Source organism: Lycorma delicatula, chromosome 8, assembly GCF_047948215.1.
Source record: "Lycorma delicatula isolate Av1 chromosome 8, ASM4794821v1, whole genome shotgun sequence".
Classification (NCBI taxonomy): Eukaryota; Metazoa; Arthropoda; class Insecta; order Hemiptera; family Fulgoridae; genus Lycorma; species Lycorma delicatula.
In genome coordinates this window covers 24124430-24144628 of record NC_134462.1, presented here as the reverse complement: position 1 = coordinate 24144628, position 20199 = coordinate 24124430, and the positions used below count along the sequence as shown (strand labels likewise).

At 31.5% G+C, this 20199-nt stretch overlaps 1 protein-coding gene across 4 annotated transcripts in view; it reads left to right on the top strand.

Annotated features, from left to right (window-relative positions):
- Swt1 (Swt1 RNA endoribonuclease) overlaps positions 1 to 20199 on the top strand; it is a 151753-nt gene that overhangs the window by 76227 nt on the left and 55327 nt on the right. For 3 of the 4 annotated variants that reach the window (XR_012757478.1, XM_075373866.1, XM_075373865.1), the window contains one exon: positions 8365 to 8520. The exons of the other annotated variant lie outside the window; for it this stretch is intronic. Coding sequence is in view for 2 of the 3 variants with exons in the window: in XM_075373866.1 (XP_075229981.1) it covers positions 8365 to 8520 (156 nt within the window). In the remaining variant the exon portion in view is untranslated. The remainder of the gene's footprint in view (positions 1 to 8364; positions 8521 to 20199) is intronic. 4 annotated transcript variants of the gene reach the window in all.

The following is a 20199-nucleotide window of genomic DNA, read 5'->3' as shown; positions in this document are numbered from 1 at the left end:
ATTAAAACTTGATGAGTATCAGCATCACATATTTGATGTTTTTCCAATTCTTCAGAAGTGAATTTGGAACCTGGCCATTCTCATTCACCATGCATAACGTGCCAATACGTTTTACTCTGAGCTGATGATGTATCAAGTAGCAGTTATAGAAATTAAAACTTTACATATCTCATGTCAAATTCTTCTCAGTAATAAATTTATGAACTTTGTTACTGATAGTGTGCATTTTTTATTTGTGAAGATGCTGTATTTTGTGTTTTATCCTATTGCTTCTTGCATCATGCATGTACTTTTATTATAATTAAGAGTAATCTTAATCTCTTATGGAAATTAATTTTTTACTTTGGGAGTTGTAAATGATCTCTCCATATAAGCTTGAAACTTGTGCATGGGACTGTAAAATGGAAATTTTGTAGCATATGAAAAATGCCATCCTGACTGGGATTTGGACCTGGGATCCCTAAATGGAAGACTAAGATGCTACCACTCTGCCACAGAGATTGTTGTCAGAATTATTTTCTTTTATTACATCATAATCAAGTAAATAACAATTTAAGCCTTTTATTGCCGCTTTTTAAAGGTGTTCTAACAGTATTTCTGTCTACAATGGTAATTATTCTTTTTACTGCAGTGCTTCTTATAAATCTAGTGAAAAATTTACCATTAATTTTTAGTTAAATTTCTCTCTCGTTCTATTTAATAATTTAACTAAACACTTGTTTGGAGTTTTTTCATCGTGAAATGAAAAATAATTACCATTAGAATTATAGCACTATTTTCAGTTTGACAGTCAGTGTTTGTTACATTACAGCTTTTTGCATCACTCTAAGCTTATGCTTTTATATAAGAATCCTAAAGTTATTCATTAAAAACTAAATGTACAAACTGTTACATTTTTTTATTTTTGTTTTACAAGCTTAAAATTAATGCCAGATTATAATGGTTTTTATAAGTTGTTAATTCAACAAAATTATTTATTCAATAAAAAAATCAAAATTTAACTAAGAATTGAAAATTATTCATTTTTTATTGTTATTTTTAAATAACTAACTATTTTAACAAAAACTATTTTTAAATAACTATTTTAACTAATTTTCATACAAAAGTGCTGTGAATATCAGATTGAGATTTTATTTCAAGTATACCAACATTTTAAGTCCAAGTCCAACATTAAGAACAGTATTGACGATGAGGAACAGAAATTAAAAATTAATTTTAAAATTTTGTCTTTTTGAAATTTTTTAAAAACATTTATGTGTAAAAATATCAGAAAACCCAGAGTAACTTACTGTAAAAAAAAAATGAAATGTGTGTGTTTGCTTAATAGTGTGGCTTGAAAGAGTGTGTGTGTGTGTGTGTGTGTGTGTGTGTGTGTGTGAAAACTACTAAAGTTAGAACTTTTCTCTTTGTTCATATGTTGTTTTGAAAGCTACATTTATTAAACTTCTTAAGTTATCACTAAAATGTTTATATGTTATTGCTTTAACAATTATAAAAATTTTGTTAAAAACCCAAATTTTTAACAATTGCAAAATGCAATTTACTTACTGATTGATTGACTGATTGACATAAACAACAAAAATCTCTTCTGTATGCCTGAATAAAAGGGAATAAAAATTTTAATCTTTAGTTTCATGAACGAGTTTTAAGAGATGATATATTAGTTTTTAAGGCTTTTACTGCTAAAAAGCCTCAAAAATAACTATATGAATTTCATTCATTTGAGTTTTTTATCTGTTGTTTGGAATGATTCTTGAAGCCTTCAGTGTAAATGTATTTCAGTGTGTTGTCTTTTTTACTTTATTTACATCAGCAAAAAAAAAAAAGGAATAGGAACAGGAAAAAAGCTTAGGGAACAGAAAACAAGAATGTGGAAGAACCATTGTTTTCCCTCTGTCTTTTTTTTCTTTAAAGAACTAGGTCTTGTGGGGCTGATGCAGTGTGCAACTTCTGATCATTGTTGCTCCACATATTTGATTGTTTTCAATGTGCATCATGTGATCTTTTCAACATTTCCAGATATAATGGTTGATCCACGGGAATTAACCCAGGGAGAATGAATAATTGTGCAGGATTCCACTAACAAAAAAAGTTGCTTATGTTACTGAATTAGACTTTAAGCATTCTTAGGTTTAGGTGATTTGCAGATTTGCTTGTTTTCCAATGGCTTGATGGTTCATTTGCTTATCTCAGAAATTAAACATTTCACAACTATATCTAATATGTGTGGAACATTAAATATCATGTTATTTTTTAATCTAAAATGAAAATCTATCTAGTTAATAATAATAAAAAAGGAGGAATTATTTCTAAAACTTTTGATTTAATAATATAAATTTATTTTTGCCTTTAGAAGATCGGCTAAATTCATGTGAAGTATTTATTTTATTATGAAATTTCTATACTAATGACACAGTTCACAGAGCAGTAGTTTTTCTGTGTTTGGACCATCTATGGATTGCATTAAAAAAACAACTTTGTTCTTTGTTTACTTTTTTGCCAGTATTCATTCATTCATTCATTATTCATCATGACTAATTTCCTCCCTCCCTTTTTAGGAAAATTTTCATCTACTTTTTCTCTTTGTTTTTCCTGAAAACTCTTGAAATTTGTTTTTTTCTTTTTTGTTTTTTTAGTATTCTGGTCCAAAACTTTAATTCTTTTTAGATCTTCTTCAGTATCTTGAAACCAATTTTTTGTATTTAAATTAAAGATTATTTTTGTTAATCTCTTTGGACCTCCATTGTTTTTAAGTGTCCATAAAAGCCTAATCTTCTTTTTCTTATATTTGTTATATTTTCAAAATTGTGGTAAATTTCTTTATGTAATCTTAAGATATTTTGATTATTTTTATATTTAGGTCCTAAAATTTTTAGGTTAGGTTAGATTTTAAAATTTCCTTTCTTTTTAATTACATTTTCGTCTTGATTATTTGACTGTCATTGTTTCTGTAGAATATAAGAATTCTGGTGTAATGGATATGATATAATACTGTCTAAATTTTGTGTTAAAAAGGCAGATTTTTTATTTTGTATTTTTTGTTAGTTTATAGGCTAGTTCCATTTTATTTTTTTTATCTCTGAGTTGGATCTTTCCAGGGCGTTACATTGCATTATTTCTGTGGCATATTTAAAATCTTAAACTATTTTAATTTTATCATAGTTAGTTTTTAGGATTTTGGTTTATTTTTAAATTATTCATACAATCAGGTTTTTGTAATCCTGTTTTTTTTTCCTGAAGTTGGAATTTTTCCTTTTTGAGGTTTTGCTATTTCAAAATGACAATTATTGGCAGATTTTCTGTTAAGACAAAATAATTTATTTCTAGATTAACTTTTTTATAAACTAATTTTGTTTTTTCCACCTCATTTAATTTGAATGTTTTCCTCCATTCACTTAGACTACCTAAATACAACTTCTTGCTTTATACTTGTTTTGTTTTAAATTCCCCATAAATCTAACTTTAAAAAAGATATTGAAAATAGTTTACTCAATTAAGTTATTAGTTTTATAATCTGTGCCCATTTCTGAGAGAATCTGGATTAAAGAATCCGCATCTGCATATTCTTATGTTTTTTTTGAAATCATTAATTAGATAATTAGTAATTTAATTAATTATTAATTAGATAATTTTTATATTTCACCGTTCTATCCCTGATTATTGATTTTATACAAAATATTTTTTCTACACAAGATCTTTCTTTTTCTAAAACCACCGTAATAAATATCAGGGTGTATTTATCCTAAAGTGCTCTTCTATTGTATTTTGTAGAACTTTTGATAAGATGTAGGTTACTGGAAGAAGGGAAATTTTTTGTGTAATTATAACATCTATTTTACCTCGCTTTCTTTTTATAGAGGGATTAGGGGATATGGCCATTCTTCTGGGATTTTTTCTTTCTTCCAAATGTTTTCAAATGATTCCTCTAATTAATCGTATGTTTCTTCATTAGCTAATTTAAATTCCTTGTCAGATGTTTTATTAATTTTGATCTTTATTACATTCTTTATTTGTTATTTATTCACGTACTTGAATTTTCTAATTTAGTTACTGGATGCAAAAATTTGAACTTTTCTCTTGTGTTGTTCGGTTTAACGAAATTTTGCAAACTAGGGGCTTGCCTGTAGCTTGAATAACCTAATAAGCCTGTGGGTTATCATAGCTTGCAGAACGGTAGCATTATTTAATTGAAGTATTTGTGAAAGTGTTAAGAAAAATAAAATTTGCTTGAAAGCTGTAAGTAAATTCACATGAAGATATGATTTCAGATAAATTTATTTTATCTACTAAAAAAAAATAAAACACAAGAAATATAGTGAATGGAAAAATATGGTTTGGGATTGTGCAAGTTAACAAATTATAAAAATTTTGATTTTGAATCTTGGCTAGGTGTAAAACCTTAGTTCTGTGATTGAAATCAGAAACTAGCTAGCTTATTTGTTAAAAAAAATTAAGTTTTTTTATGAAAATCCTGTTGTCATTGTTAGTCTATAACAGCAGCTCTCAAAACTTTTTTTTCATACCTCATGTGAATGAGTGATGAGTAGTGTACCACTGAACTATTAAAAATATATGTCATAGGAGATAGCACCTGAGCTTTATCTCAGCATGGTAAGCAGTAAAAAATTACGAATCATTTTTAAAAATGTATTTAATTTATAAAAAAAATAACATTTAAGTACGAATTTGGGTCAAGGTGTTGTTTATTCCAACATTAATTTTTTATACCATAGCAAAAAATTCAGTTTCACAGTAATATGTGGTAGAAAATGGAATTAAAAATAACAATGCTTTTCTGGATAGAAATTGAAATTCATTTTGAACCTTTAGCTTAAAGGTTTACTCAACCTTTGTTTATAGCAGTAACTAACTGAATACGGTCACTGCTAATTTTAAAACACAATTTTGAAAATAAAGAGTTTAAAATCAAAGATTTAATAAAATTGTCCATCTTGACAGCCTCCTGGAAAACATGTTTAAATTGTTCAGGCATCCATTAAACTGCTAAAGCTTCTCTGTGGGTGTTGCAATGAGTGAGGGTATAATTTTTATAACAGATTCTACGAGGGTCATTCAAATATAAACCAGAATTTTGCTGTGCGGACTGAGGAAGAGCAGTGAATGTGGTAGGGCAGCTACAGATAGTTGGATATGTGTGGAGGGGAATAGCTGGTCAGCTACACACATACTCATTCCTATATCAATTGCAGAATGTCTGAGCAGGAGGTACCATTGTCTGATGTGCTATGAATTATAATCTGATTTCTTATCAACGAAGGTGTCAAATCCTCTGAAATTTTGACTTGACACCAGGCACACCAGAAGATGCTATCCCGCCAAAAACTCGGAAGTTTGTGATGGAGTCAAAAAATTTCAAAGTGGCCATGATGCATTGGAAAATTAAAATGACAAATGTCATCTGCAGACAGACTAGCATCAGTGATGACGACATTCAAGCCGTTAGTGATCTTGTGGAAGGTTACTGCTGCATAATTGTTGCTGAAATTGCATCAGAGATGGGCATAAGTGTTAGAAGTGTGCATACAATGTTGTCTGAACAATTGTGTTTGATAACACAAGTGTTTGTGAAGTGGGTTCCACATCGTCTTACTGGGCCACAGGTAAATGTCTGGAAAGACATTTGTCAGCAGCTTCTGAATTGCTTTGAGGAAGGAGAGGCATTTTTGGACAGTGTAGTGATCTGCTACAAAATGTGGGTCCACCATTGCACCCTGGAAAGTGAAAAAGACAAATATGGTGTGGTGGAAAAGTGAGGTGGGGTACCAATTAAGGCCAAGAAATGTTTGTCAGCTGGAAAAGTTCTGGCAGTTTTGTTTTGGGAATCAAAAGGTGTCCTGCTATTGATTTCTTGCACAAACAAAGGACAGTAATGTGGTGTACTACTGCAAGTTGTTCTCAGGGCTGCTTATTGCACAACAAATGATGGCAATTGATTTGCAACATCCTCCTCCATGACAATGCACGACCACATACAGCAGCTCAGACTCTAAATAAACTTGTAAAAAATTCATTGGACACCTCTTGAACACCCACCATACAGTCCAAGCTTGTCACCTTGTGATTTCTGCAAATTCTTTTGATGAAAGAAGGTTTAGGAGGGGAAAGATTCAAAGATTGTGCTGCAGTCAAGCATATTATGTGTACAGTGGTTGTTGGGGCAGCCAACAAGAAGGGATCAGAAAGCTACCTACCTATTTGGTGGAGAAATTTTATTTATGTAGAAGAAATTTATATAGAAAAAAAGATAATTTATTTGTAATTTTATGTAATATCAATAAAGCTATGTAAGCAAATTCAGTTTTTATTTGAATGACCCATGTATTTTGGTGGCAACTTTCCATTTTCCTGTCATAGATCGAGCATCATTAGAGTAGAAGCTGGAAAAAAGTCATTTAGCTTTAGTGGTAGTTTGTGTTGATAGTTCATCAGAAAGCAAACAATCCTATTTAATTGTATCTTGAAATGCATACCGCTTGTACCACAAGTTCTAACATAATTTCTTACATCTGTGCTCTCATTGAGTTATATGGTGAAAGAAGTCACCGTTTTTGACTTGAGCCATTAAGTTCTCCATAATGTCTTAATTTCATGCTTTAAGTTCTGTGATGCATGGTATCATTTGACAGTGGCATCATATCTAGCTGTTTAGCTGGCAGTTCACCCAAGGTAACAAGTTACCATATCTTTTATTGTAAAAGCAGCTCTTCACTGGTTGTTTATGGTTTCCAGACCTTGTTATACTTAGGTTATTAAGAAAGATGCCTCAACTGCTTCTTTTAAGTATTGCTTGTAATAAACAATGTTCTAACAAAATAATTAAGTTTTTTTCTAACATTGAATGTTTAATACTAAAGTGCTGCTTCAATAATGAGTGTTGAATGTTTTAGTTTAAAAAAATTTCAAAGCAGATTACACATTGAGGTCATGGCTTGTCGTTCACTATCTTAAACAATCCAGTATTAATGTACTCAGAAGATTTCTTACAATTTTTCATATTTTATTATGAAAAAGATATACTTCACTGGAGATTTTAATTGTGAAGTAGAGCTTGATGTACAGGGGTTTTAACTGATATTTTGTCAGTAGTTGTTCTATTAAGGCACTTATCCATGTTGATTTATATTGTATGACTGCCAAACTAAATAAACTAAACCAAATTAATTCAAGCAAAGTATGTAAATAGCCCCTTTTGAGACACATGTGCAACATTAACACTTCAATTTCATCAAATGAAAAAGTAACAGAATAACAATATTTTCAAGTCAAATTTTGACAGAGTACGTAAATCACTGGAAGTAACTATTCATCTGTCTGTATGATAACCATGACAAACTTAAGAGGTGGAGGAAATATGGCAATTCTTTTGTAGTGGCCATTATGAAACTTGTTCATACATGTGTGAAACAGTGTGCATGTGTGGGAATAAATATAAGTCGCTACATGTGCGCTGAGGCTTTTAAGAACCAGTTAGCATTGTCTATTTGTTCTTGCTAGTCAAATAACTAATATTCTTAATGCTGCTATATACAAATAATTTCCTCAAATTAAGGGAACAGAAAAAGCATGATTAAATACTTTTTTATTATAATATATCAGAAAACGTTTGATAACCGTTGTTCTACAGTATTATTAATAATACTAAAAATAATAATCATGTATTATTGTGAATACAGTGATACAAAATTATTTGTAAACAAATATTTTTATTAGTTATTATTTTTATTACTACCACTTTTGTATTATTAATACAGTGGTAGTATTTATATACTAATAATAAAATTTTGTTGTACTAATAATTTTGTATTATATCATTATTATAATTATATATACTGATTATAGTATATAATTATATATATTAGTATTGTTATATCATTTGCCTATGCTTAATAATTTATTTTGAAATTATCATTAAAATATATTTTTATATTGTTTTTTACAGAATTTAAAATGTTTTTAAGTGGTTCAGTTAAACAGTTGTTTTTGTCAGTTTCTTTTTAAGCAGTTTTTAAATTATGTTGTTCTGTTTCCATTATCTAACAGATAAAAGGACAATATTAAATGTGTTTAATCCAATCTCATGTGCGGTATGTATTCTCCTTTTATTATGTGTATTTTAACCCTTACATCTTCATGTGCATATTTGCAGCAAGAGTAATTTCAGAAAAAATTATTTTAGAATTACGATCTGTTCTGGGATTGTGTGTTAAATTATGTGCTTTAAATATTTGAATAATAAATAATTTGTATGCATTTTTTGTTTGTGCCAGTGTTTCATATGTCAGGCATATTGTGTTTTGATAAGTTGTGAAAATGTTAACATTCAGCATTATTTGTTTTATACAGTGGTAATCTGAGTGCAGCGTTAGGGCTGAAGGAAGCTTGTAAAGAGTACAGATTTAAAGTTTCCAGTGAGCAGCCAACGTGTTCATTGGGCATACTAAAAGAAAGATTGCCTGCGATGAACTCATTTTTAAATTTATTCGTTAGCAGTGCCGGAAGGTAATAAATTACATAATTATGTAATAGTTGAAATGTGCGTTAATTAGAACGCACATTCTTTGTTGTTTGGTAAAATTGTGCTCTGGCAAATGAGTATATGTTAATGATAATATAGTTATGTATGTTGTGTTGTCATTCTTTAATTTCGGTAATTATTTCTCAGCCATATAACTACATTTCTTACTTCACATCCTGCCAGTTTTAATAATTTTCAAATTTGTATGAGGTTTGTCTGGAAAATTCTCAAACTTTTTAAATTGGCTGACAGACAGTGCTACAAAATGGTGTAATATGCTGTTACTTAGCAGGAACATTTGGTTAGTAGCCTAATGAAAAGTGTAATGTAATATTTTTAGTTATCGTACCATATTGTTTGTGTAGTAGTGTGTTACGTGTGGGTGATTCAGTTTTAATAACTGCACTTATATTAAACTGGGAAAATCCTTTTAAGAAATATTTGAAATTGTGCAAACAGGATGAGGCTTTAAGCCAGATCGAACATATGAGTTGTGGAAACATTTCAAAGATAGCCATCAGCTGATGATCCTCATTCAGGCAGACTGTCGACATACAAAACTAATGAAATTAATGCAAAAGTTAAGGAATTTATTCATTCTAATAGTTGTTTAATTATTTTTGAAGCTGGTGTAGGCGAATGGATTAAGGCAACAGTTGTTTAATTATTTCACAGGATAAATGAAGAAGCAAGCATTTTAAAAACTGTGAATCATGAAATTATTATGTAATGTTTAAGCACGAATTGCATTGCTCACTTTTAACCAGCGACTGAAATGGAATCGAGTTTATGTAAGTTAGAACTTTTGAATCGAGCTATGAGGATGAACACTTGTTTAAAGTTTAATTATTGGAGATGAGACATGATGTTGCAACTATAGCTCAGTCATCATCAGTCTGTGTCAAAAGGATCCCCATGATGGAAAAAGGAAAACAAGATTGGTCAAATGTTTAAATTGTGCTGAGACTTTTTTCTACTGGTAGTGTGTTATCATGAATTTCTTCCCAAAGGAAAGGTAATGAATAAGGAGTATTATCTTCCAGTAATTAAATATCCTTGTTAGACTATAAAAAAAAAAACCTGAAGCTTGAAATTGAAACTGATGGATGGTTTCTACTGACAATATGCTTGTGTATAAATTGCACAGTTTTTGGTGAAACATGAGATTGCACTTATTCCACATTTTCCTTATTTACCTGATCTAGGATTAACAAATATTTTTTTATTTTCCAAATTATAAAAGAAGTTGAAAGGTTGACATTTTCTGTAGATTTACTAGATAAAGGAAATTTGCCAACTGAACAATATAAGTTTTGTATGAAGAATTGTAAAAATATAGAAAATATGAAGGGAATGGTGTATTATAAAAGGCAACAACAGCCAAGTGAGTATGTTAGAAGGTAAGCAGAACATTTTTTATTTAAAATTTATTGGAATTTTATGGACAAAGGCTCATAAATCTGCTGAACAGTAGGTTTAAAAACTATGCTGTTAGGATCATTTCTTAGCGTTGTGTTTTTATTGATGTTTTCTTAAAAAAGTAGAGTTTATTGGTTGAAAAAATATTAAATACTATAATCTATTAACTAATCTAATTTACCCAAAGCAAAGTCATTAATCTATTTCTATTTTGTGTATTATTAATATAAGCAAGTGTTACAGCATAAAATTGGGTTGGCAGAACCACTCCTACGATCTCGGACAATAAACTTCTCAGATAATACTTGTTTCAGATAATAAATAACAAAATGAATTGCTTTCTCCTAAGTCGGTTGTTATATGAAAATTGGTGGATAACCAGCTTTTTTAAAAGAACTATGTATTATGCAGGAATAAATTCTTTTATGTTTCTTCCCTATTGACTATAATTATATTTTCTATGTATGTGCAAACTATTAATTTTTTTTACCCAGCCTGTTTGCTATTTCGTTATCTATAATTCTCTTTTGTCATGTTTTCTTAATCTTTAGAATGAAATAATTTATTCTTTAAAGCAGTAGACCCTACTGAATGAAAAAAAAAATTTATAAAGGATCATTTCTTGATAGAAGGGTACTTTACTTTGTTGTTTTGTATAATCTATTGTGGTCATCCTTGTTATTGAGTATAGTCACCTTGTCAGTGAAATAAAGGATCTGAGTTAAAAAAGATACTGGTCAGAATTGCTTTCTCATGTATTAATGTTGTTAATTATGTAGTTTTTTGTGCTGAACAGAATAAAGGTATTACTTATAAGTAATACAGGCATTACTTACAGGTATTACTTATAAGTAACATGTAACATAAGTAATTGTGTTAGAGAGTACAAAAGCTCAATGAAGTAGGCAGTGAGATATCATTTAACTCCTCCTCACTTTAACAACTGACTTTGGTGTGGGATTCTTGTTAATGTTTAGAATAACTGCTAGTTTTAGAAACTTTGTTTCATATCACATCACCCTCACCACCTATCATACATTCATAGTGAGCATAATATTTTGGTGTTATACATTTTAATCCTATAATAGTTAGTAATTCTAATAATTCACTGCCCAATAAAAGATTTTTTTCCTTCACTTCAAGAGTCAAATCTTACTAATTTTGGGTTGAGAAAAACGATTATGACAAAGAAAAGTTTTTATTAGCTCCAGTTTCTGTGATATACTGTAGATAGAAGTATTTTATTGTAACAGTTTAAGAGAAAACGATACACTTTAATTGCATGTACCAACAACATAGAAAGTCCATTTGACATTTTTTTTAATGAAAGTTACATTCTAAGAGTTCTTAATTGATGGATGAATACCTGGCAGTTGGTTGGGTCTGAAGAGAATCACGTGGTTCACGTGATTCATGAATCAATCATGGGATTGTTGTCTTTTGACTTTCCTCTTGTGAGTTCTGGAACATCCCTACATATAGACCAGCAGTAATATGCATACATTGCTTCATTCCAACGTCTCTGATATCTTTGTTCCATTATAGAAATATCCTGATGGAATCTTTCTCTGTACTCATCACTGACAACTCCACAACTAGGAGGGAAAAGTCTAAGTAGTGTGAGTGGAGAAAATGGATTTTAAGGGTTATGTTGCATCCAAGTTGATGGTGTTTTTGCAGAAGTACTGTCACCAACTGACTATAGTTTTCATCACTTTTGTTGCCTAAAAATCCGTGAATGACTCTCTAAAGGCTTCTCAAGGTTCCTTTTCTTTCCCTTCCACAATTCAATCTAATGCAAGATCTTATAAATAAAAATAAAAATCTTATCAATAAAAATACATTCCTTAACTTTTGCATCACTTAATCTAGGAAATTTGTCTCTTAAGTACTTAGAGTACTTAAGACAAAAAAGAGTACTTTTGACAAAATTTTTCATCAAATGCAGTTTTATATGGAGGGGTGGAATATGAATGGATGGTTTTATAAGAGAGGCTTGGGAACAACATTTTTGTTGCTAGAGTTAAGATTTCTTGCAGGTCAGTCTGCTTGAATGTAATGTGATTTCCTATCCCTACTGTCCTACAAACATAAAAAGCAGCAGTATTTAGTGTACCCCAGTCGAATTCCTAAGAGTACAGCGATGACTTTTAGATTGCCACAGATTTTCCACTTGTGTTCAGCATATTTGATTGAGTCTAGGAGGATTACCATGTTTGCGTAAGTCTCCATCATGTGAAGTCCCAACCTCCAAAGGGAAAACACCTGTTGTGATGATTCTGATTGCCACCCCCCCCCCCTTCCTGGTTACTATCCCTTAATGGAGGTCTCCATGTGAAGTATATAATCAACAGGAAATAATACAGCTTTCAAACTAAGCTGGGAGGAGTCTATGAATAGCCTCCAATCAGTTGGTTGATGATTCAAATTCAAACATTTCATCAAGTCATTAAGGGAAGTCTGATGTTCCTTTCTTCCGCATGTTAATTTTTCCATTTTTCGGTAGATTTTTCTCAAAAACCAATAAAGATATTATGGTATGTGTTATAGCTCCTTGATCAGTAACACTTCCTGGAAGGTTACTGCACAGGAAATTAAATTAAAATTTTTTTTTGTTTAGTTTTAAATATATATTAAAAAATCAAAACGTGTTAATGCTGTACAGATACTGTAGAATAAGTTGGGTGAATATTTCCTGTGCCATAAAGTTAGAGCATTAAATGCCAAATAAAATGCAACAAGAATCAATCATTGAAATATCTTGAATGGCTTTGTAGAAACATGTACTGAAAGTTAAAAAAACGCATTTATTCTTTTAATGCATTTCAGCTAGATATGATAGGTTGTGTCTGGGTCTTCTTGCTCTTCATAGATGTCCTCCAGCCTCCTTCTAGTAGCTGTCAGCTTCTGTTAACAGTTTTTTCCAATTTGTCAATGGCTTTCTCTGCTTTTCTGATCCGTGTCTTGTCGAGTGCTTATGGTTTTAACAGAGTTTTATCTAGGGGTAACACCTCACAATTTATAATGTTTCCTTTATTGAAACTTGCAACAGCTTCATAAACTTGAAATTCCAGCATCTCCTTCATCACGGATGTAGATTTCAGAAGCCTTGACCAAATTATGATCTTTAAAAATTTGTTTAATTTTTTCCATTACGGTAGGGTTCAACATGATTGTGCTGAGTGTGGTCATATTTTTGTTTATTTTGTTGTGCTTGTTTAAATTTGCACCACGTATCAGGTATTTGCGGGCACAGTCCGTGGGCAGGTTTTTCATTGGTGGACTTGATATAAAAGTCTTCTGCCCAACTAGCAGTCCTCATACCTTCTAAACTTGTAACATTTCTACGGATTGCTAATCCATAATAAAGCTGCATGTCCTTGATAACTGAGAGTGTTAGGTGTCCTTTACCTCCAATTGTTTTATCATCTGGAAGCTTTGTCTTCTCCATAATCCTAGGACAGAACACATTACCAACAATAGCCACTAAACAATAAACTGTATACACAAAACGGCTGGCTTAGTGAACCAGACATAATCCAATGTATAAATTCCAACTGAGCAAAACAAAAAACTGCTATGAAACTGAGTAAGGTGATTACTGTAATTATGGTAATATCTAGCAGAATTTAAAAAAATTAGCACCAAAATGTTCATAAAACTACAAGGAATAAAATAATATAAAAAAATTAAAATTTAAAAACCTCATCTGTTTCCCCTTAACATTGCAGCAAACAGCAAGATTGTTTTATTCAAAAAAGAAAGCAGATCCCTATGATAGAGTCTGAAGAAAATTCCATTACTATAGTCTTGACTCTAGAAGTTCTACCTTCTCCTTTGACAAAGCAAGGTCTCAAATGAGAACACTCAATTCCTCTTGACTCAGTCTATGTGGTTTATCATCTTTTTTGTCAAAATCAGTCATGGGATGTGGAAGGTTTGTTGTGTTTCCTTCTTTCACAGTATCTTCATTTTCTATTTCAAGCTCATAATTTTGGGTATGTGAATGTGGAATAGGTCAAATAGCAGATGGAAGATCAGGGTATTGAACTGTTCCTTTTTTCTTCATTGACAATCCTGTCTCAGGAGGTGGAGTCAAGCAGAAATAGTAGTTATCTGTCTGGTTTGTAGGCTCCCACCAAACCATACACACAGCAAACGCCATAGATAATTTTTTATTTTTCATTCATTCTCATAGTATAACTGAACAAGTTATAACGAGTTGCAACATGTAGTGGAGCCCAAGAGGCATCAGATTGCGTTTCTGTGACGAAAATGTTGTTTTACCATAAATGCAACAAAACTTATTCACTGAATTTACACATTTTCATGGCATTTTGATTTAACAAATTTTTCATTTCAAAAGCATTCGAAAACCAGAAATTCTGCACTAATTACAGCACAAACAATATGAAACTCAGTCACAACAATAGTAATAATGTTTATAACCTACAAACAGCTGGTGAATGTTGTGTTTTGTCGTATAATAGGTGTGAACTCGAAAAACAAAATTACCTCCAAACTAAAAATGTAGATCGGGTAAAGAATGACAAGTCATTGTATCTCCAAAGCAAGATCTAATCGTCATTTTTATGGTGGTTTTTTAATTTAGCAAATTGAAATACATTAGAATAAGCTATTTTTGAACCCGAAATATTTTCATTGTTGGGCAGTGTATTAGATTAGATTCTTAAATTTACTTTTGTGTGTATCTGACTGGATTAATAATAAAAAATTGGGATTGATTATATAAAACCAGTTAATCAAAAAATGAAAATGTGTATTTTCATTAATAATTTAGTGCATATGATGCTTCTGTAGTTGTTTCCTAAACTATTTCTTAAAAAATTTTGAAAGAATTTAAATGTAAGGAATAAGTGTAACATGTTACAAAACACAAACTGTTTTTATTTCTGAGGTGGGACCTATTGACCTCAGAAATGAAGCAAGTTGTCCAAGTACTTTGGCCACACCATTAATTATATGATCCTTTAAGTGTATGCTTAAAAATTTGAATATATTTTTCTCATTCTTTTAGTCTTTTACAATTATACATTCACTTTGTTTTTAAAAGTAATCTTTTTCTTTTGTTTTAATCTACTAATAGCTGAATTACATGTAAATACTTCAGTCCTCTGATATATGATGTGTGATGTAGAATTTTTTCTGTCAGTAATTTGTAAGAACATATTAATTCATCTCAAAGATTCATAAATTATTTATTGGTATTATCAAATCATTTGATACTTTTCTCTATTATTTTCTATTCTGTGCTAATTTCTTTTACCTAGAAGAAAAGATTACCCTCAGAAAATTGATGTCATGTTGATGACAGGGTTGATGAGCTATAGGACTGGACAAATTGTGAAAATTTTCTCTAAGAAAAGTGACAGAGATGAAACTTATTTTCCAGTACCTTTTTTTTTTAGATAATCAATTTATTTACAGAATTTTTAGAGTTTCTGGTTTTAATTTTTGAAAACTATGTAATATTTTTTGAGCTAATTTTTCATGCTATTTAATAATTGCTAAATTATGCACTTCCGGCTATTCAGTTAGTTTGGAAATGTGAGCCTCATTATTCTATCCATATCATTCAATATATGTTTATAAACGTTTCCAATTTCTTTACAAAGAGTTAAAAAATAACAGATAATTTTCATTGTGATCTTCCTGTTATGTCCTTACTGATTACATTCTCAATTATTTGATTGCTGTTCAAGATCTCGTATTCACAGTCTTAGCTATCCACATCTGACTAATCATTTACATCAATCTGTTTTATTGGAGAATAACCAATACCTGATGAAAAGGAGATGTTTGTTTTTCACATAGTTATTTTCATTCAACTACTTCATGGTTTATTTTTGTTCCTATTTTTTTAATATTTGATTTGGAATGTTGAATATCGGATTCATCAGCAATATTGAAAATTGCATCTTTAATAATGAATCATTACCAAAATTTTTCCAAATTGTAGTAAGAAAAAAAACCTGCTATAGAAATATTTTATCTTTAAATTTTTTATTATTTCTTGATCCATTGGCCAAATCAAAGAATTTGTGCTTGCAGGAAGGTAAATGCATTTTATGTCTTGATCAGCCTTTTAATTAATTTTCAGTTAGTTTAGTGGTACATTGTCTATAATTAAAAGCTCTTTTTCAAGCAAAATTTTAGATTGAAAATATGATTTCACTTGTGGAATAAACACATTATGAAATCATGTTTTAAAAATTTATTAAAAATGGGTTTTTTTAACATAATAATTTATACAATTAATTAATTTTAATTTAATTTCCCAGGTGTGTTCTAAGATCTCTCTGATCTTAGTTAATGGATTCGGGAGATTTCGGTTTGTGTTGATGCAAACTATGATTGCCAGTCTTTTCTCTTTCTGTAGTACCGTGTAGCTGAATTGTCTGAAACAGATATCAAAGTTTTGGTGGATAGAGCTTTCTAAATACAGATAAACAGCTTTGTTTACAGTTATATAAATGTTTTCTGTAGTTTATCTTATATATGAGAAGCTAATTATTTTATCACAAACAATTTAAACAGAAAACCATCAGTATTAATGAATTCTTCAGTTGAAAACTGTTGAACCTGAATTCTATTTTGCATTTTAGATTTTCCCAGCCAACTGATCTAGACTTAAATTGCAAGATTTCCATTCATTTACGTGCTTTTTATATTTTTTTTTTAATAATTATATCCACCTTAAATTCAGTGTAGTATGAATGAACCATAGTAAGATTGCTTAAAAGTGTGTGTTTGCCTCTGTTGTAAGTCTGATCTGTTTAGGTAATTGGCATCTGAAACTTCCATTTTTCATGTAAAATCTTATTTAATTTTATTTGTTATTTATAGTTTTGTTCTATAGTTTTTTAAATCACATCAACTTTTTAAACCTTTTCTGCTTTTATAACACACACTAGAATCTTGAATATCATTAGGTAATTAATAGATGGGTTTTTTAAGCTGTTATAGTAAGAAATCTATTCATAAATATGAAATCAACAAAATTATGATTGATAAAAAACAAGATCTATGAATGGGAAGAGCAGTTAGCCGATAAAGTAAAAACATGTAGTAGTTAACATATACAAATCTTACATTTATATTTGATACTACCAAATCTTTTTTTTTTTTAATAATGGTCTTGTTTTCCGAGCATTTTGATTTCTAGCTTACTTCATCCATCTGTTTTTAATTTTATTCCCCAAACAGCAGATTTTTGTAATTTGTTGTACATTATGTTGACCCTATAATATTTAATTCAAATATATTGTGTTGTACTATCTTAATATTAAATTCCTCATTGTATTTCTATCTAATTATACCCAAAATGTTAACTGCTTTCATGAATTTTAGTTTCTAAGTTCCTTTGATGAACATGTATTTTACATTTAGTTTTGATTACTCCAAAAAAGAGTAATTCAAGGAATAAAAGTTGTTTAAGCCTATTAACTTATTGTTTAAAAAAAATATATATATTGCAGTTTTTTAAATTAATTATTGATAATCATTCATCTCTATAAAAGTTGAATATATAATCATACTTTTTACTTTCTCAGCTATAGCTCTATCTTTGCTGTAGCAGTGTACAATTAAAGTGAAAGTGATCGACCAAAATTTTGGGGACGGGGATTTTGCAAATATCAACATTTCAAGACCCCTTAGGCTAAAGAAAAAACAAAAGAACTTAAAATACATATATGTTCATACGTACATTGGCCAAAAGAACTTAAAATGTATGTATGTTCATACGTACATTGGCCTGTTTTTTTATTAATATCTTTGAAATGGCTCACCCTAAGTTATTCAAAAATGGCTTAAACAGTTTACATTGATGGCAGTAAATTTTGAAAAGAAGAGGGTAGTTGTCAGACTTGGTTTGATTAAATTAAACCAAATCTGCCTGGGTCCAGATTTGGACAACCCTTGACACTTGCTCGGGGTTGCAAGCAAGTGCTTCCGATTCTTCACGGGCTGGGAAGAGTACTGATCAATTGATGATTAAGAAGTTTTCTGAAGGTAATGGGAGGGCTGGAGGTTTGTACCAGTTAGTGCGGGCGTTTGGAGAGAAGTATGACTTCTTGATTCAAGTTTTGGAGAACCCAAGAGGTGCTAAGTCTAATGTGCTAGGTAAGATCCTCCCTAAGGTCAGGGAACTCAACCCATTGTTGAGGCCTTGGCTCAAGGCTATGAAAGATTGGCTACTAAGCCTGTGGTGAGAGAGGTTGTGAGGGAGATAGTTTCCATCCCGCCCGTGGTTCCACAGGGTAAATGTTATGCAGAGGTTCTGAAAGGCAGGCGGGTTAGTCTGTTTGGTAAGCAGCCAGAGGTTGTGTTCATCAACCTAAAGGAGGAGGCAACTACTAAAACAACTAAGGAGATGGACGAGTTTTAGGCTGTCCTACATAAGAGGCAGAACCTGAGAATTCATAATGTTAGAGAGACGAAGGGTTTAGTTGTCATTGCTAACGACAGAGAAAGTGTGTGGTTCATCTCTGACCTTTAAGTCAGAAAGCTCATCATGGAAGTCGACCCTAAAGGCAAGAGGTGACCTAAAGTGATTGTTTATGACATAGATCGATGGCTGTCTGAGGAAGAATTAATGGCTCTCATTAGGGAGCAAAATAGTCAGATGGATGAGGCTACATTCAAGTCTGAATGTCAATTATTATTTTAATTGGGTAGGTGCAAGGCAGAGCACTATCATGGGATATGTAAGGTTAGTCCTAAACTTTTTGGCAGCTTCACTGCAGAGGGCAGGTTGTTTGCACTTCTCTTCGTGTAAGGTCAAGAAGTATTTAGATATTCAGCGCTGTTTTAAGTGCTGCAGGTTTGGTCACAGGGCTAAGATCTGTGAATCATCCTGCAATTTGCACTCATTGTGGTGATGAAGGACACATGTGTGAGGAGGGTCCAACTTGTATTAATTGCATAAGCACTCTTTGAACAGTAAAGATTGTGGGTGTTGTCAGAGAGCTCTTGTTATGTACTATAATTCTATAATTGTGGGGTCATCAACACAAGGTTACGTTTAGCTCAGTAAAGACCACAATGATGCTCCTCAAAGGCCGTTTGGCAGCAAGTCGGTGTGTCCATGATTCAGTGGCAGGCCAGCATATAAAGTATGTTCAGTCTCAAAAGTACCTTGGGGTGTTTCTTGATGAGAAATTGCAATTTAAGAAGCACCTTCAATACGTTGTGGAGAGGGTCTGCAATGCCTTCTTTGGTATTCGACATGGTCAATCCTGATTGGTGTCTTAACTTTAAGATCATGAACATCCTGTATAAAGTCATGTGTGAGACTATTATGTTATATGCGGCATCTGTTTGGACAGATAGGCTGAAATAATAATGTTCAAATAATGTTCCAGAAATTTAACAACATGGCAATGCCTTGTGGCACACCAGATGGGATGAGACAGATGGTGGGTATTATACATATGTTCTCTTTCCAAATGTTGTTGGTGTGAGGGATGTCTCTTGGGTACACCCTAATAAATATGTGATGCAATTTCTTTCCAGCCATGTGCTTTTAGGGACAGACTGCAGAAATTCAGCCTGGTAGATTCTGGGATGTGTCCTCAGTGTGGCAGTTGGACGACACCAGCCATGTTCTTTATGAGTGCTCGAAATATGCGTATGGAGACCATCTATCGGGTTGGTGTTGTATCTTCATGTTAACTGGAGGGAGCCAGGCCGAATTGGCAATAGTGGAGAGTTTGGTTGTGTACCTAGCAAAGGAAAGGATTGCTGAGGGGAGCTAGTGCTCTGCTTGGATTTCTCTTTTATTCTATTCTTGTTGATGTTTTGTTTTATAAATTATGTTTTTGTTGTTGTTCTTGCCCTTTGTTTTGTTTTGTTTCAATGTTACTGTGTTGTAATTGTTCCATGTAATAATTTTATGTTTCGTGTTGTGTGTTGAACTCACTTCTACCTTCTACAAGTAGGTAGTTAAATTCCCTTGTTAGGTATTATCAGTCATGCTTAAGACCCTGTGAGATGTCTTTTGTTTTTAGTTCATTAACTAGTAGTACACCGATGGGAATGTCACTTTCGCATTGGTAGCATTCTGGCCGAGGTGAACTGGAATATGTCAAAGCCAAGGTTTTGAAGATTACCTCTGGTAAAGCCCATAAGGGCTTGGAAAGGTGTCTTTCCCTAACGGGGATCATGATGCTTGTGTTCAGAGTGTAGGGGCATTGATGATGTGCGCTTTGTCAAATGTGTTT